General features: G+C 38.6%; 1 protein-coding gene across 4 annotated transcripts in view; it reads right to left on the bottom strand.

Moving 5' to 3' along the window:
• The window catches only part of LOC135733172 (KH domain-containing RNA-binding protein QKI), a 120,935-nt gene that overhangs the window by 46,876 nt on the left and 60,503 nt on the right, over positions 1 to 13,556 (bottom strand). For all 4 annotated transcript variants that reach the window (XM_065251535.2, XM_065251527.2, XM_065251516.2 and 1 more), the window contains exon 3: positions 1,669 to 1,785. In XM_065251535.2, coding sequence (XP_065107607.1) covers positions 1,669 to 1,785 — 117 coding nt within the window. The remainder of the gene's footprint in view (positions 1 to 1,668; positions 1,786 to 13,556) is intronic.

The raw sequence follows: 13,556 nt of genomic DNA, 5'->3' as shown, positions 1-13,556 counted from the left end.
ATATCAATAATTTTGATTAATATAAAAAATCAGCCAGCAATAAGAGTGTAGCATTCTCAGATGTGTGTACAGTGACAAATCACCATGTTTAAAAAAAGTTTTTTTTTCAAAACAGCACTACTTTTTTACCAGTACTTAACAATAAAGTCTATAGTATCCTCATTTAGACAGGTGAATGCGAGTAACAAAACGTGAGATCTTGAGTCCAGAGTTCGTGAGAACCAGAGGACCTAGGCAGACGATCAGATTTTTCGTTATCTACCAAAGCAGCTTGAAACTCCAATGGCAAAGACAGCAGAACCTATAAACACACACATGCCTATTTGCACAAGAGCTTCAATTGACCCCGTCAATGTCGAACGGGCAGCGCTATCAGAAAGAGGCCATGCACCCGCGCGCAGCTGAGATCCGATACGCGGATGACCAGCTGCGCTCCGACAGGATGCAGAGTCGATCCAGATGTGCGCAGAGCATCCGAGATGACAAGAGGCCTTTTCACAGAGCACTTGTTTTATTTTTTCTGCAGATTCTTAGGGCGGTCGCTCGGGATGGGCTCAGATAACTATCCACTTCCAACACTTGTCCAAATACGGGTCCTGCCCAGCTAATGGAAACACGAATGCGTTTCCAGATCAGATACACATGTGCTTGTGAGTGTGTGTGTTGAGATGGACAAATATGCATGCGTGACATCTGTTTGAAAGAGCAATCATACTGTGCTTTGGTCACGAAAATGCCAATAATCTCAATGATAATAAACTGTGTGTTTGTGTTCACGTGAACATGTGTGTTTACTCAAGTGTTAATGATAGACACTAAACGTGACCCCGCTCATCCAGACCCCTTCCTGACCTACACCGCCCCGGCGTCGTTGGCCCAGCATGCAGTACACAGACTGGGGTTAGGCTGGGAGAGGAGCCATGGCAGGGCCACGGGATTCAGCCCCTAGTCATCTAAGGCCATGTACAATGTTGAGCACTTGCCCACAGCTCTCAGGAACAAGTCACAGTGAGGGAGGGGCTTGTTATTCCCTACAAAGTATCTCAGCTGGGCTTGTGGGAAATGAAGACCGGTCTAGTTGGACAGACGCGAGGACAGATGTTAAGCCATGCTGCATGCGTCCAATGGTTGATGAGTGAATGATTTTTAGTTGGGAATGAGCAATGTGTCCTGGCATATGGATGTGTAAAGAATGTGAGTGAAATCAGCCAATCAGATTCCTCCATCTGTGTGTGAATTTTAACATCCGTGATTCTTCATATATCTTTGCATGTCTATCTCCAGTCTGACATACAAAGTAACTAAATTTAGGAAAATTTGGCAATTTTATGATATTACAAAAAAATTACGAGTCTACAAAAAAAAAACTGTGACTACACATAATTTTTGTCTTGTTTAAAAGTTTCACCCAAGTAGAAAATGGATTATTACTAGTTTATATTCATAACTAAGATACCGATCTTACACCCCACTCAAATAACAACAAAAGAGGTACAAACCCACAATTTGTTATGTTAGAATAGCAAATTAAAGGACCAGCTTAATAAAGACAGAAGATAATAAACAATAACCCAGTTGTAATAAAGAAAATTTCGTTTCATCAAAACCCCATTGGGGTAAATTCACCCACTACTGTCTTTTTTTATAATTGTGTATGACAGATCTTACCTTCTTTTTGTCCCTCATGGAGCCTTTCCCTCTCACCATGATCTTACATCCTGTCTCTGCCTCCAGCTGTTTAGCCGTTAGCCCCCGCGGTCCCAGGATCCGGCCCACAAAATTAAACTGCAACACACAAACATACACATCACTTAGTCTGACTTACTGCATCTGTGTCCGGATGGACTGATTAAAGACAGATTTATACTCCGAGTCTGCAAGACACTTTTGCAACAACAATACTATATAACGCATTTATTGTTACGTTAAATATCTTATATTTATAAGCTTTGACGTGGGGCGATGCCATGTAAAAACCTAAGGTTATCTAAGGTTATTAGATATAAAACCAGCGTCAATGTTTGGGGAACAAGTGGGACCTGTCTCTGTGATAAGGAAGCCCACTCAACGTATTATTGGGCCCTTGTAATCCACCCGACTAATTTTATGACAACCATGAAATTTTCCAGTGGTTTTTATACTGTATATATTTCTTTTTGAAAAGCCATTTTTATTACAGTCACTACTACATGCTGCACTTTCTTTGCTCTTAGAAATTTTGCAAGAAGCGAGTTTATGTTGTGATGAAGTTTTTTGATATTACCAACATACCTACATTACAAAATAACAAACAAATACATTTCAAATCACAGAACAGGAACATCTCCGAGAAGAATCTCACAGTTGCCACGGTAATGACATTAATTAAGAGAAATGATGTGAATGCCGCATTTGGTTTCTTAAAAATTACAAACCTAATCAATAGCCCTTTTCACACAGAGATAAAGGAAAATACAAGGATGATTTTCCGGAATCTGTGCGTGTATTCACATACATACCGTAAACATCTCGTAAAGAGACGTGACGTATTTAAAGTCCTGCACTTGGTATATTTTTATCACAGCATCTGAAGTTTGCTAATTATCTGTGATTTCTATCTTGAGAAACCACGTGCATGGGTGAATCTCACGAAATTAGACTTCTGAGGTGTCATGAAACATTTTGATAAAAAAAAGTAAATGCAAAGTAAGAGTATCAAAATAAGAAGCATACAGTTATCTCTCCATGTACTATTTTGCACATGATTTCAAATGACACCATACAAACCAATTTTTTTCACATTTAAGTGAAACATTTTCATTACCGCAACGGGCCCATGACTGGATTTGGGTTATTTGACATTGAAATATTTATAATTAAAATCTAAAAAATAAAAAGCTTCAGTGCATGTTATACTATAAACATTTACAGTAAAGAAACATGTGGTATTTGGTGATCATTGGTAAATGTAGAGACAATAATAAGGAATATAAATGTGTCCAAGACCAATTTTCTCATCCTCCGCAACAATTTTCAATAATTTTTTAAGCCCTCAAAGAACTAAAATAAAAAAAAATAGTTGTAAGGGACATAATTGACTGTGACACTCAAGATGGCTACCAGGTAAGCAGTTGTTAATTTTTCTCTCCAGATAAAAGTTGAAATTTTGTTTGTGATAGTACCTAGACAACTTTTTAGTTCTCATTACCGAAACATGAGTTTGTAAATGCATATATTTAATGTAATATCATTTTGCGGTAATGATAATTTTTGATAATGATAATCTAAAAATTGTAATAATTCTATAGGAAATATTTTATAAATCCTCTAAAAATAATGGTAAGTTCAGACCTTAATCTTATATGTGCAAAAAATATTTGCTTCAGTGGCTTTTTAAAAATTCTGGACACCTTCTAAATCTGGATTTTGTGAGAATCCCCCGCATGCATTTTAGTTTATGACAACATCAAAAGGAGTGTGTGATGCGCTATTCTGTCATGCTGATGAATGATCTAAGCTTCAGTGCGGATAGTGACGAGATCCCTGATCTCTGCTTTAGTCCAGTTTGCCGACATTTCTCGTTGTGAATGTTGATTTGGGTTTAAATCCCTGAATCATAACTTCTGGTTGCGATAACATGTGCGTCCTCACTATGGCACGCCCCTTACAGCATTGTTTCTCTCTTGTTCACACAGAATGTTTTCCGTAAATGTTATGCCAATTTTACTAGGTCCTCTTTACAGGAGTGATCCCTGAACATTTATTTCCACAGAAGCCAATTTTACGGAGATTTTCTGGGACCAAAGTGCTGTGTGAATGGGTGTCAATCTCTCATTATCTTTTCACAATTCAATTCAGTTTTACTATATAGAATGTGTTACATGTGTACCAAATGTAATCACAGATGCATGAGACGGTGCAACACGAAAACTCCCTTTTCGAACACGAAAACTCCTGTAAGAAAACAGTATTTAGCAGCACTATACGCATGAATTGGGATTCCCTGGAAGGCACATTGTTCTGCAGATTGCCAAGGTGTTATCATGGAGTTCATCAGTTGGGGTTTTGAAAATGTGCAGAGAGCATCAGCCGATAGCCTCCATACACCACCACCTCCTCTGGGCCTTCACTGACAAGATAAGAAGCTCCAATCGTTCACACAATCGATCACATATCAACGCTGACCTGAAGACTATCTGTCGGTCAAAGGCTCCGGCACGCTTGTAAAGGATAACTAACAGGCAAATGTGTGTTTTTTGTGTTTCTTTCACAGACAGTATCAGACCAAGACTAAAGTGGGGTCAAAGTTTATATAGCCATTAGGTTTCTATCCAAACAAAGCATGTGTGACTTTCTATTTTATTGGAAAGCAGTTATGTTTATAAATGTAGTGAATACAATCGTAAACATTATTTAGTACTATTAAACATATTATAGTGTAAATTAAAAAGCCACATACAAAAAAAAACCAAGCCTGTGTGCTTGCATCTGTCAAAAAAAGGTCTGTATGTCAAACTTAGTGTTATTCCCACGATAAAAAACACCAGATGACTACTAGCCTCCAGGTAATTTGAGTCAGAGACCCTTGATGCAAAGTGTAAATTGCATTTGATGCGACACAAACACGGTCATGTGCAAAAAAGTCTGTTCGGTCTAGCAAAGGTTGTGTATAGAAACTTAGTTCACAAATTTTCCCATTTCTCTCATTGGAAGACTATTATGTGTGCCTGAGGATTGTTTCAGATCCAGAACTCAGTGCACGCAGCCTTACGTTCTGTAAAATCGCATTTTACACTGTAGACTACATTGCTCTAATCAATAAGCCTCCGGGGTCCTGCTTTATCAATGTGTTTGGTATTCAGACGTTACGCTCTTTTCACATGACTGACTCCATGCATAATCGACTACTGGTAAAGCACAGTCTCCGAGCGTGTGTGCGAATTTCCTTTTATTTTGCCACCTTCATCCCTGTCCAAGAGCCTTGCGGATATGAAAGAAAAGAAGCAATTAAATTTTACTTGGAGGCAGAATGCATCAGGACGTGTATTACATTTGTATGCGTGCGCGCCCGCCCTTCAAATAAAAGTAAAGTTGTGTGTCACGTGTAAAAAAATAAGAGATGGATGTCACCGGTTTTGTAATTAATAAACCTATTACAGTGTACATATGGTACAGTTTACGAGCCAATAATTCATATTCAAATAAATTTCGAAATGGCGCCGCTATATCATTTTTAAGACCAGTTATGTTTATCGATTGTGACATCACCTGATTTCTCTGGACCGAATTTGCTCATGAAAAATTAAGGTAATGATAATTGAATTTGCATTAAATTGGTGTGTGTAGAGAAGTGAACGGTTAGTTGTTATTGACATAATTAAAAGTACATCTGTGATATGTGTAGAGAAAAATCTTGACAGTCTCATTTCTCCAATAAGCAGTTCAATAAAAAATGCCAGACAATAACACATTTCTGATGCATTATGTGGTTGGAATTCATGTTTTTTAGCCACAAGATGTCAAAAAGTTTCTAACGTGTGGTTTTCACGATGGTATCATGGGAAGGGGGATTCATACACGCACCACAGAACAAATGTCACAACGACCCATTTACTAAAAAAAATGTGACCTAATCATCCCCCAATTTTCTTTTCACTATTATTCATAGTTTATTCTTAGTTTGCTCTGAGATGCAGAGAAATTACAAGCCCTTTCTAAAGCCGAGCCGTAGGAAAGGTCATGTATGCTGACAGCCGCTGTTGCTATGTGATGGGATGCAGGTCGGTATATCAAAAATGAGTCTTTTCTTCCAGTCTGCCCATGCAGACGAATTTCAAGGTGCCCTTGGAGATTGAGTAATCAGCACGCGAGACTCCAAAAGGAAAAGCTTTGGTCCGACACCAGCAGGCGCACATTATACATCCACGATGTCCCTGCTGGATTTGCACATCTGCCGGGATTACACGCACGGCTCTCCGTAGCGTATCACAGACGGTCGGGTGACCTCCGGTCTCTGTCTAGATTATGTGACGCTCAGGCCTGGTGAGAGCACTTGAACACACAAACACATATGGACAGATCTGAAAAAGCTTGCCTTTATTCAGCTGCTGGGTTTCGGAGTTGTTGGCGAGGATCCCTGATGGGCAAAATCTGTTTCAGTGTCCTTCGCGTGGATTGTGATTTCAGCTTGTGCAATCTTGTATGAAAACTGACAGTGTTATGAAACGTGCCTCAACTTTAAACATTTGTAACTCGTTTATCTTTCAACATGCGATGTAGGCCTATGTCTGAATGCATCAGATATGATAAAATGATCAGCCAACTATTTTAATTAATTCCCTTATAAAGAGATCTTAACCCTGAATCAAACATGCCAATTCAATTCAAATGTATTTATATTTCACTTTCTCACTTCTGCATTGCAGCAAAACAACTTTACAGTGAATAAAGAGTAGTACAGGCATAAATTAAAGAGAAAATGGCATTATTACAAAATCCATGAACATTAGCAGAACTGTGAAAAAGTTCAGACGATTATATTCAGAGCACTATCAAACATTTGATTCAATAGGGTTAAGTTTAAAAGGGTTATATGAAATCAATTCAAGTAAGTATTGCTTTTTTATTGCTATTGTGTAAGCAGCTCATAACAAAACCTAAATCAATGCCTTCCCGACATCCTAGGTTGAAAAAATTATGCAAATGACTTTTGGCAAAAATTATAAGGAAGTAAACTTTCAGTTGCTGTTTTGGCCGCGGCTCACTGTGTGGTCATTATGCGTCACTATGGTTGGATTTACACTGCAGATCTTGATGCTCACTTCCGATTTGTTGCCTGTATCCAATTACGCTTACATCATCTTTTAAAAGTGACTGGTATCGAATATCTGCATTTACACTAAACACTTGGCAAAACAATTGAAGGCAGACCTATTAACTCATTCCCCGCCAGCCATTTTTTGAAAAGTTGCCCGCCAGCATTTTTGTGATTTTCACAAAAGTTTCACAAAATGCATCCCAGGAAAATTTTCTTCTAAAAATATAAAAATACAAATATATCAAATGAAAGAACAAACCCTCTGCTTTCAAACAAACAACAAACAAACAAAATGGGAAAAAAACTTTTATCCTATCTATATATTTTTGCTTATAAATTCTAAAATAGGGATATTTTTCTTTATAAAGCTGAAATAATTGCATTTTTGTGAAGGAATTTTGTTCAGAGATCAGATTCAGAACAAATATCAAAACATACACAGTTTAAAATTAGTAAATAAAGTTTTGGCTTCAGTTTTTTCATAAATTGGGTAAGTGCAGATTAATCACAAACACTTTTTAATGCAAATGTTTTCTCTTAACTGATGAGCTAACTCGTGGCAGGGAAAGAGTTAAACCACAGAGGAATTAAAATGTTGCGATATGCAATGGACACAGACTAAATGATTATACAAGTTTATAGAGCTTCATTTTTGTAAGAAGACATAAATCTTCAACATTGACTTAGGAGGCATAAAGCCAGCTAAAAGAATGCTTTCGGACACACTTCAAAGGCAGCGTGTTTAAAACCAATCACATTCCCCATGCGCGCACATGCATAGAATTGTGGGACAAGATCACAGGAGTCAGGAAGTAAACCTAACACTGGATTCGGGCATGCCTTGATGCCATCCTGCCTTGGAAAGCTGCTGCAAAAGGCAGCAATTTAGAGTTTTCGGACGTTGCCGTAATTTCCCAGCGACGCATTTTTAATGAAGGCCTGAAACCAATTAGAGAATATTGGAATCTATGCGCTAACATGCAGTGTTGGGGAAAGTTTCTTTTAAAAGTAATGCATTACAATATTAAGTTACTCCCAAAAAAGTAACTAATTGCGTTACTTAGTTACTTTACATGGAAAGTAATGCTTACGTTACTTTTTAGTTACTTTTTCTTGTCTGTGGCTTGATCTCTTTCAGGCCTTGCAGGTGTTTTTATGACTGAAAAGTTCTGCATTCAGAAATTGCGTATTTCATCACAAAAATGTTGAGCTCTGGCCTGCCATATCAGTTTCTGACTCAAACTGTTCCCACACAGGCGTGAACACATAGAGTGCATAATGTGACTACGTTTAGTTTAATTCAGTACATATATTTTTTTATCAAATTAATTAAACTAAAAAAGTAACTTGCATTACTTTTTTGAAAAAGTAACTCAAATATTAAGGTGTACATTTAAAAAATAATGCGTTACTTTACTTGTTACTTCAGAAAAGTAATATTATTACCTAATGCATGTTACTTGTAATGCATTACCCCCAACACTGCTTACACGTTCGTGGGTTATATCCGGCCAATGCGGCCAAAGTAGTGTGTACGAGCGCGAGCACAGTAATAAGTTGCTGTCTGCAGTTCATGTAACAGCCATAGGTGTCGCAATAACAAGAGTTTCTTAATTCTACATAGCCCTTTTAGACAACAAATATTTTTTTTACCTTTGTTTACGTAGTAAGATCACTCTCATTTTCTGTTTTTCAAACTCTTCTTGCAAACATCACTTGTACATGACCCATTCGTTTATTTACCAAAAATGAAAGAAGGCGTCAAGTGAAGCAGCAGCGGTTGACTGGTTTAGCTGTGGACGTACGCACAGACTTCCCAAACACTCATGCACTCTGAAAGCGTAAGTGACAGCAGCGTCTCCTCTACCTGAATGAATGCATCTCTCAGCTCTCGGGCTGTCATGCACATTTTCAGGCCAACCTATCAAACGCTCACAATCTCGCTGTCTCGTACCTGAGCCTTTTGTGTGGGCCAGCTCCTACTGTGCGTCTTACAAAGTTGCTTTGATGCTATGATGAACGTCTCTGTGCGAGTGCATGAAGAGAGGCGTGCGTTGGCTTCATGTTGTGCTCTTGTGTGGAGCATGCAGAGAAGAAAGCAAGGATAAAAATTTTCATCCTTCACCGTCAGGTGATGTCAGGATATCGGATGCAAGCAGATCTGCCTGTGCAAATAGGTTAGCGCAAGATGCTTTTGTTTGCGTGGGAGCTCGATCAAGTAAGAGCACATAGCAACATCCGAATTGTGCGTGCCTGTCTGAGTATATCAGTGCATGTGTTGTTGCCTAACCTTTTCTGTCGGGGTGCTAAGCGATCAGGGTGGCGATCTCGATGCATAATCTCTATTTTTTACATTTGGGAAGCACATGGTCTGGGTGTTATTGCATCTTACAAAGTTGCTTTGATGCTATGATGAACGTCTCTGTGCGAGTGCATGAAGAGAGGCGTGCGTTTGCTTCATGTTGTGCTCTTGTGTGGAGCATGCAGAGAAGAAAGCAAGGATAAAAATTTTCATCCTTCACCATCAGGTGATGTCAGGATATCGGATGCAAGCAGATCTGCCTGTGCGAATAAGTTAGCGAAAGATGCTTTTGTTTGCGTGGGAGCTCGATCGAGTAAGAGCACACGGCAACATCCGAATTGTGCGCGCCTGTCTGAGTATATCAGTGCATGTGTTGTTGCCTAACATTTTCTGTCGGGGTGCTAAGCAATCAGGGTGGCGATCTCGATGCATAATCTCTATTTTTTACATTTGGGAAGCACATGGTCTGGGTGTTATTGCATCTTACAAAGTTGCTTTGATGCTATGATGAACGTCTCTGTGCGAGTGCATGAAGAGAGGCGTGCGTTGGCTTCATGTTGTGCTCTTGTGTGGAGCATGCAGAGAAGAAAGCAAGGATAAAAATTTTCATCCTTCACCGTCAGGTGATGTCAGGATATCGGATGCAAGCAGATCTGCCTGTGCGAATAAGTTGGCAAAAGATGTTTTTGTTTGCGTGGGAGCTCGATCGAGTAAGAGCACACGGAAACATCCGAATTATGCGCGCCTGTCCGAGTATATCAGTGCATGTGTTGTAACCTTATCTGTCGCGATCAGGGTGGCGATCTCAATGCATAATCTCTACTTTTTACATTTGGGAAGCACATGGTCTGTGTGTTCATGTGTTTTCATGAAGTGTGCAGTCGTTTTGAGAACACGACTCTACACAAGGTCCGGTATTTATGTGTGCCAAGGTTAATAACGCAAATCTCCTATTAATTATTTAAAAAACGACTTTAATGTACATTCAAGATAAAAATGTAACAGTTTTCCAAGAATTAAAACCACATAAGCTCTCAAATCTTATTTGCGCTTCCACGTGCACAAAGGTTTGCGTCTCGTGAACGATCACAGTTCTTTGTCCTTGACAGGACTGAAATTAAACAGAGAACATCTATGAAAAATTAAATGGCAAAATCCATAAAAGCCCCTGAGGTATAAAAGCGTAAACAGTTTTCCGGCAGGCTCAATTACCAGCCCATATCTTTACCCAATACGCTGCAATCCCCTTCATGCCAATTCTGTACTCCAAACAATATAAACAGTTAATACACATGAGGTCTGATGTTCTGTAAAAACCCCCAGACTATTTCCTTCATAAAAGCAAAAAATGACTATGGGCCCATAATCGCTCAGGCCTCTGCCCCTAAACGTCCAGTCTCTCCGGAAGAGTGAAAAGAAAACAGATAAGCTTGACTTATCTGCCTCATCGCCGTACAGCTTACCTCAGCTCTTTAGCGGTTCGCCACCAGAAACAAAAGGCAGATATAAAAAGCAGTGGCCGACCGTTAATGGAATCTCTGATATCTGCTGTTTTAGGCTGGGGTCTATTTACTCATACTGCACAGTGGAGATTAAATGTGTTTTCCATCAACTACAATAAAATAGGCAGCGGGGACGTAATTAGGGTCGTTTAAGACATCGCGCATGCGAGTCTGCCACAGACCGGGAGTGATGGCATTATCTTATGAAGATAAACGAGTCGGCTCTGGTAATAGGCAAATTAATTATTGCATGGCGTCTAATAGCACTGCGCTCTGATTCCCTGCTGCAGGATGTCTTTTGTTTTCATTATTGTGCGGGACAAGGAAGGGGAGGAAGAGCACATCTCTCTTCCGGGGGGGGGGGGGGGGTATAATGGGGAAAGGAGATGTCTAAGCGTGCCGTATCTACAACACTTGATCTCAAACGGTTTACCAAGGCTTCCTGCGCTGATAATCTGTTGGCGCTATTGATTGGTCGATTCTCTGGAGGTTGTCTAATTTCACTTTGTTAGTGTGTGGGGGGGGGGTCCCCACTGGGACAAAATTACTGTATACGTAGGACACCTGCTGCCAACATGAAATGCTTACTAAATAGTTTCAATGCACTTGAAGTGAATGATAAGTTGTATCTCCTTGCTCTTGTTCAGCTCATAGACTTAACCAAGTTCTCACTTATTCCTCAGTTGACATAAAAGAGGTACAGATGAGACACTTGTTCACAACATAAATCTCTATTTATTATACAGATCAAAATTTTCTACTGGATTTACTGTTTGTGAAACACATGATACTCATAAAATGTTTTATTTTTCGTTTCGAGAGGAGTGTCTTCTGGTAATCCAACCGATCAGCATAATAACCAATCACTTCTGATATGGATTATTTTTGTATGTGCACATATTCTGCATAATGCATGGATGAAATATTGTAATTCCAGAAGTGTCTTGACTCTCATTGATATGTACTGATGTTTATGTGTCCTGAAGCCAATAGGTCTAACATTGGAGGGGGTGAAGCAAACTGCCCGGTGACCGTAACCACCACAGGGCTGCGGTGGTGTTGTGAGCACTCATCATGTCCTAATGAACCCTAATTAACCTTCATTAGCTGTGAGGTGATCCGGAACACGACTGCACCTCTCCCCTGTGTGCGTGTTATTGTTTATTATCATCAGAGTAATGAGAAGACTCACGCACATCACCCTGCCGCGGACACAGACGTGTACACATGTGTGTGGGAGATAGCTGAAGGGACTTGCATGGCGAGGCTATAAAGGTGCTGGAGTTTATGACCTTATTTTGGGGAAAGCTTTCATTGTTTTATTGAGACCATTTGTTCATAGCAAAAGCCAGTTTAATGTGTTTGCGCAACAGGAATTTAATACTAGGGGGTTAAATTTGAACTCTGACAATAATTTGATAATATTCTACTAAATGGTTTGATGAAACAAGAAATATGAAAATTGTTCAAATTATTTGGATGCGAAAATGATTCGTTATCGGTTAATTATTGATTCATAACTGATTTTAATATTATGACTGCCTAAAATAAAAAGAATAATAATTATAAATGTTACATTTTAGAAAATAATACACAACCTATTTACCATTACAGTGATTATAATTCATTATAAAAGGGTTCCCACATTTTGATACATTAATTTTCTGACCAATAGATTTATAATACAAATCATTGTAAAGAGCCCCTATTACATTGCTAAATAAAATAACGTTATTTTGTGTATTTGGTGCAATGTGTTTGTGTGGTTTATGGTTACAAAACACATTATTTTCCACATACCACACATTATTGTTGCTCCTCTATGCCCCTGCCTCTCTCAAACTTGTCGATTTTTTCAAAGCTCATAGTTTTGAAAAGCGTGGCATGCGTATTTATAACACTCTCCTGATTTTCCCAAGTGGTTGATATCCTCAGGGCAATATTATGTTGACCCTGGTACAACATTTCAATCAGCGAATCAGATTTCAGAAATAAGTTTATAGTTTGTTTTAAGGTTAAGCTTACAACCAGGATTAGCTGTTTCTAGACAGTTGTTTTTCACTTATCATGTCCATCTGATTTTAGGGTTTGGTTATGGTTAGGGTTGGGGTTTGGGGTGGGGTTAGGTTTTATTTAGAAAAATGTTGTCCTTGGGTCAATACAATATGTCAACCACTTGGCAAAATCAGTTCGAGCGTATTTATAAGCCCCACCCACCCGGTGATACCACGTTTGTCATGTGATTAACCAGTGGGAAAATTTTGTCACCGCAACAACCCTTATTTATACTTTTTGTGAAAATCATGAAAAATGCTGGCGCTGGCTGGCAACTTTTTTTTTAAACGCTGGCGAGTTAAAGCAACACCTCAAAACATCATATGACAACACCCAGATGATGCACAGCCAGAGAGTATTTCGGGAAAATGTGAATTTCAGTGTGCGATTTGGCGAAAAAACAAAGATGGATGTTATGTAAACATACTGTATGAAGAGTCTCAAAATAAAGATAAGTTATTTCGATATTTTAAATGTGAAATTATTCAAATTATTAGATATTTATATTTGTAAATCAAAGAAATAATTCTGTCAGCTTATTCAATGTGTGCATGCCCTTCACATTACTGTTTGTGTTAACTAAAAGAATTAGCTTTTAAATAAGTTTTGAATGTTGTTTTTTAAGAAATTACATATCTTCTGTAAAAACAGTTTGCATTGTCAGGATTTTATAATGAGCTGAAATTTGCTGGTTATCAATTTTTTTGTCTGTACTGTAAACACATTTATTTACAAATTTCTGTTAAAACTTGAGGAACTATATTAAACCTATATTAAAAAACATATAATAATATAAAATAAATTAGGGTTTAGTTGTTAATTAGTTAAATTGTAAAATAGTGAAATAGTTTCTGAATTGCGCACGCGCACACACACACACACACACACACACACACACACA

This window comes from Paramisgurnus dabryanus, chromosome 20 (assembly GCF_030506205.2).
Source record: "Paramisgurnus dabryanus chromosome 20, PD_genome_1.1, whole genome shotgun sequence".
Classification (NCBI taxonomy): domain Eukaryota; kingdom Metazoa; phylum Chordata; class Actinopteri; order Cypriniformes; family Cobitidae; genus Paramisgurnus; species Paramisgurnus dabryanus.
The sequence above is the reverse complement of the archived record's forward strand: the minus strand, read 5'-3'. Positions and strand labels throughout refer to the sequence as shown.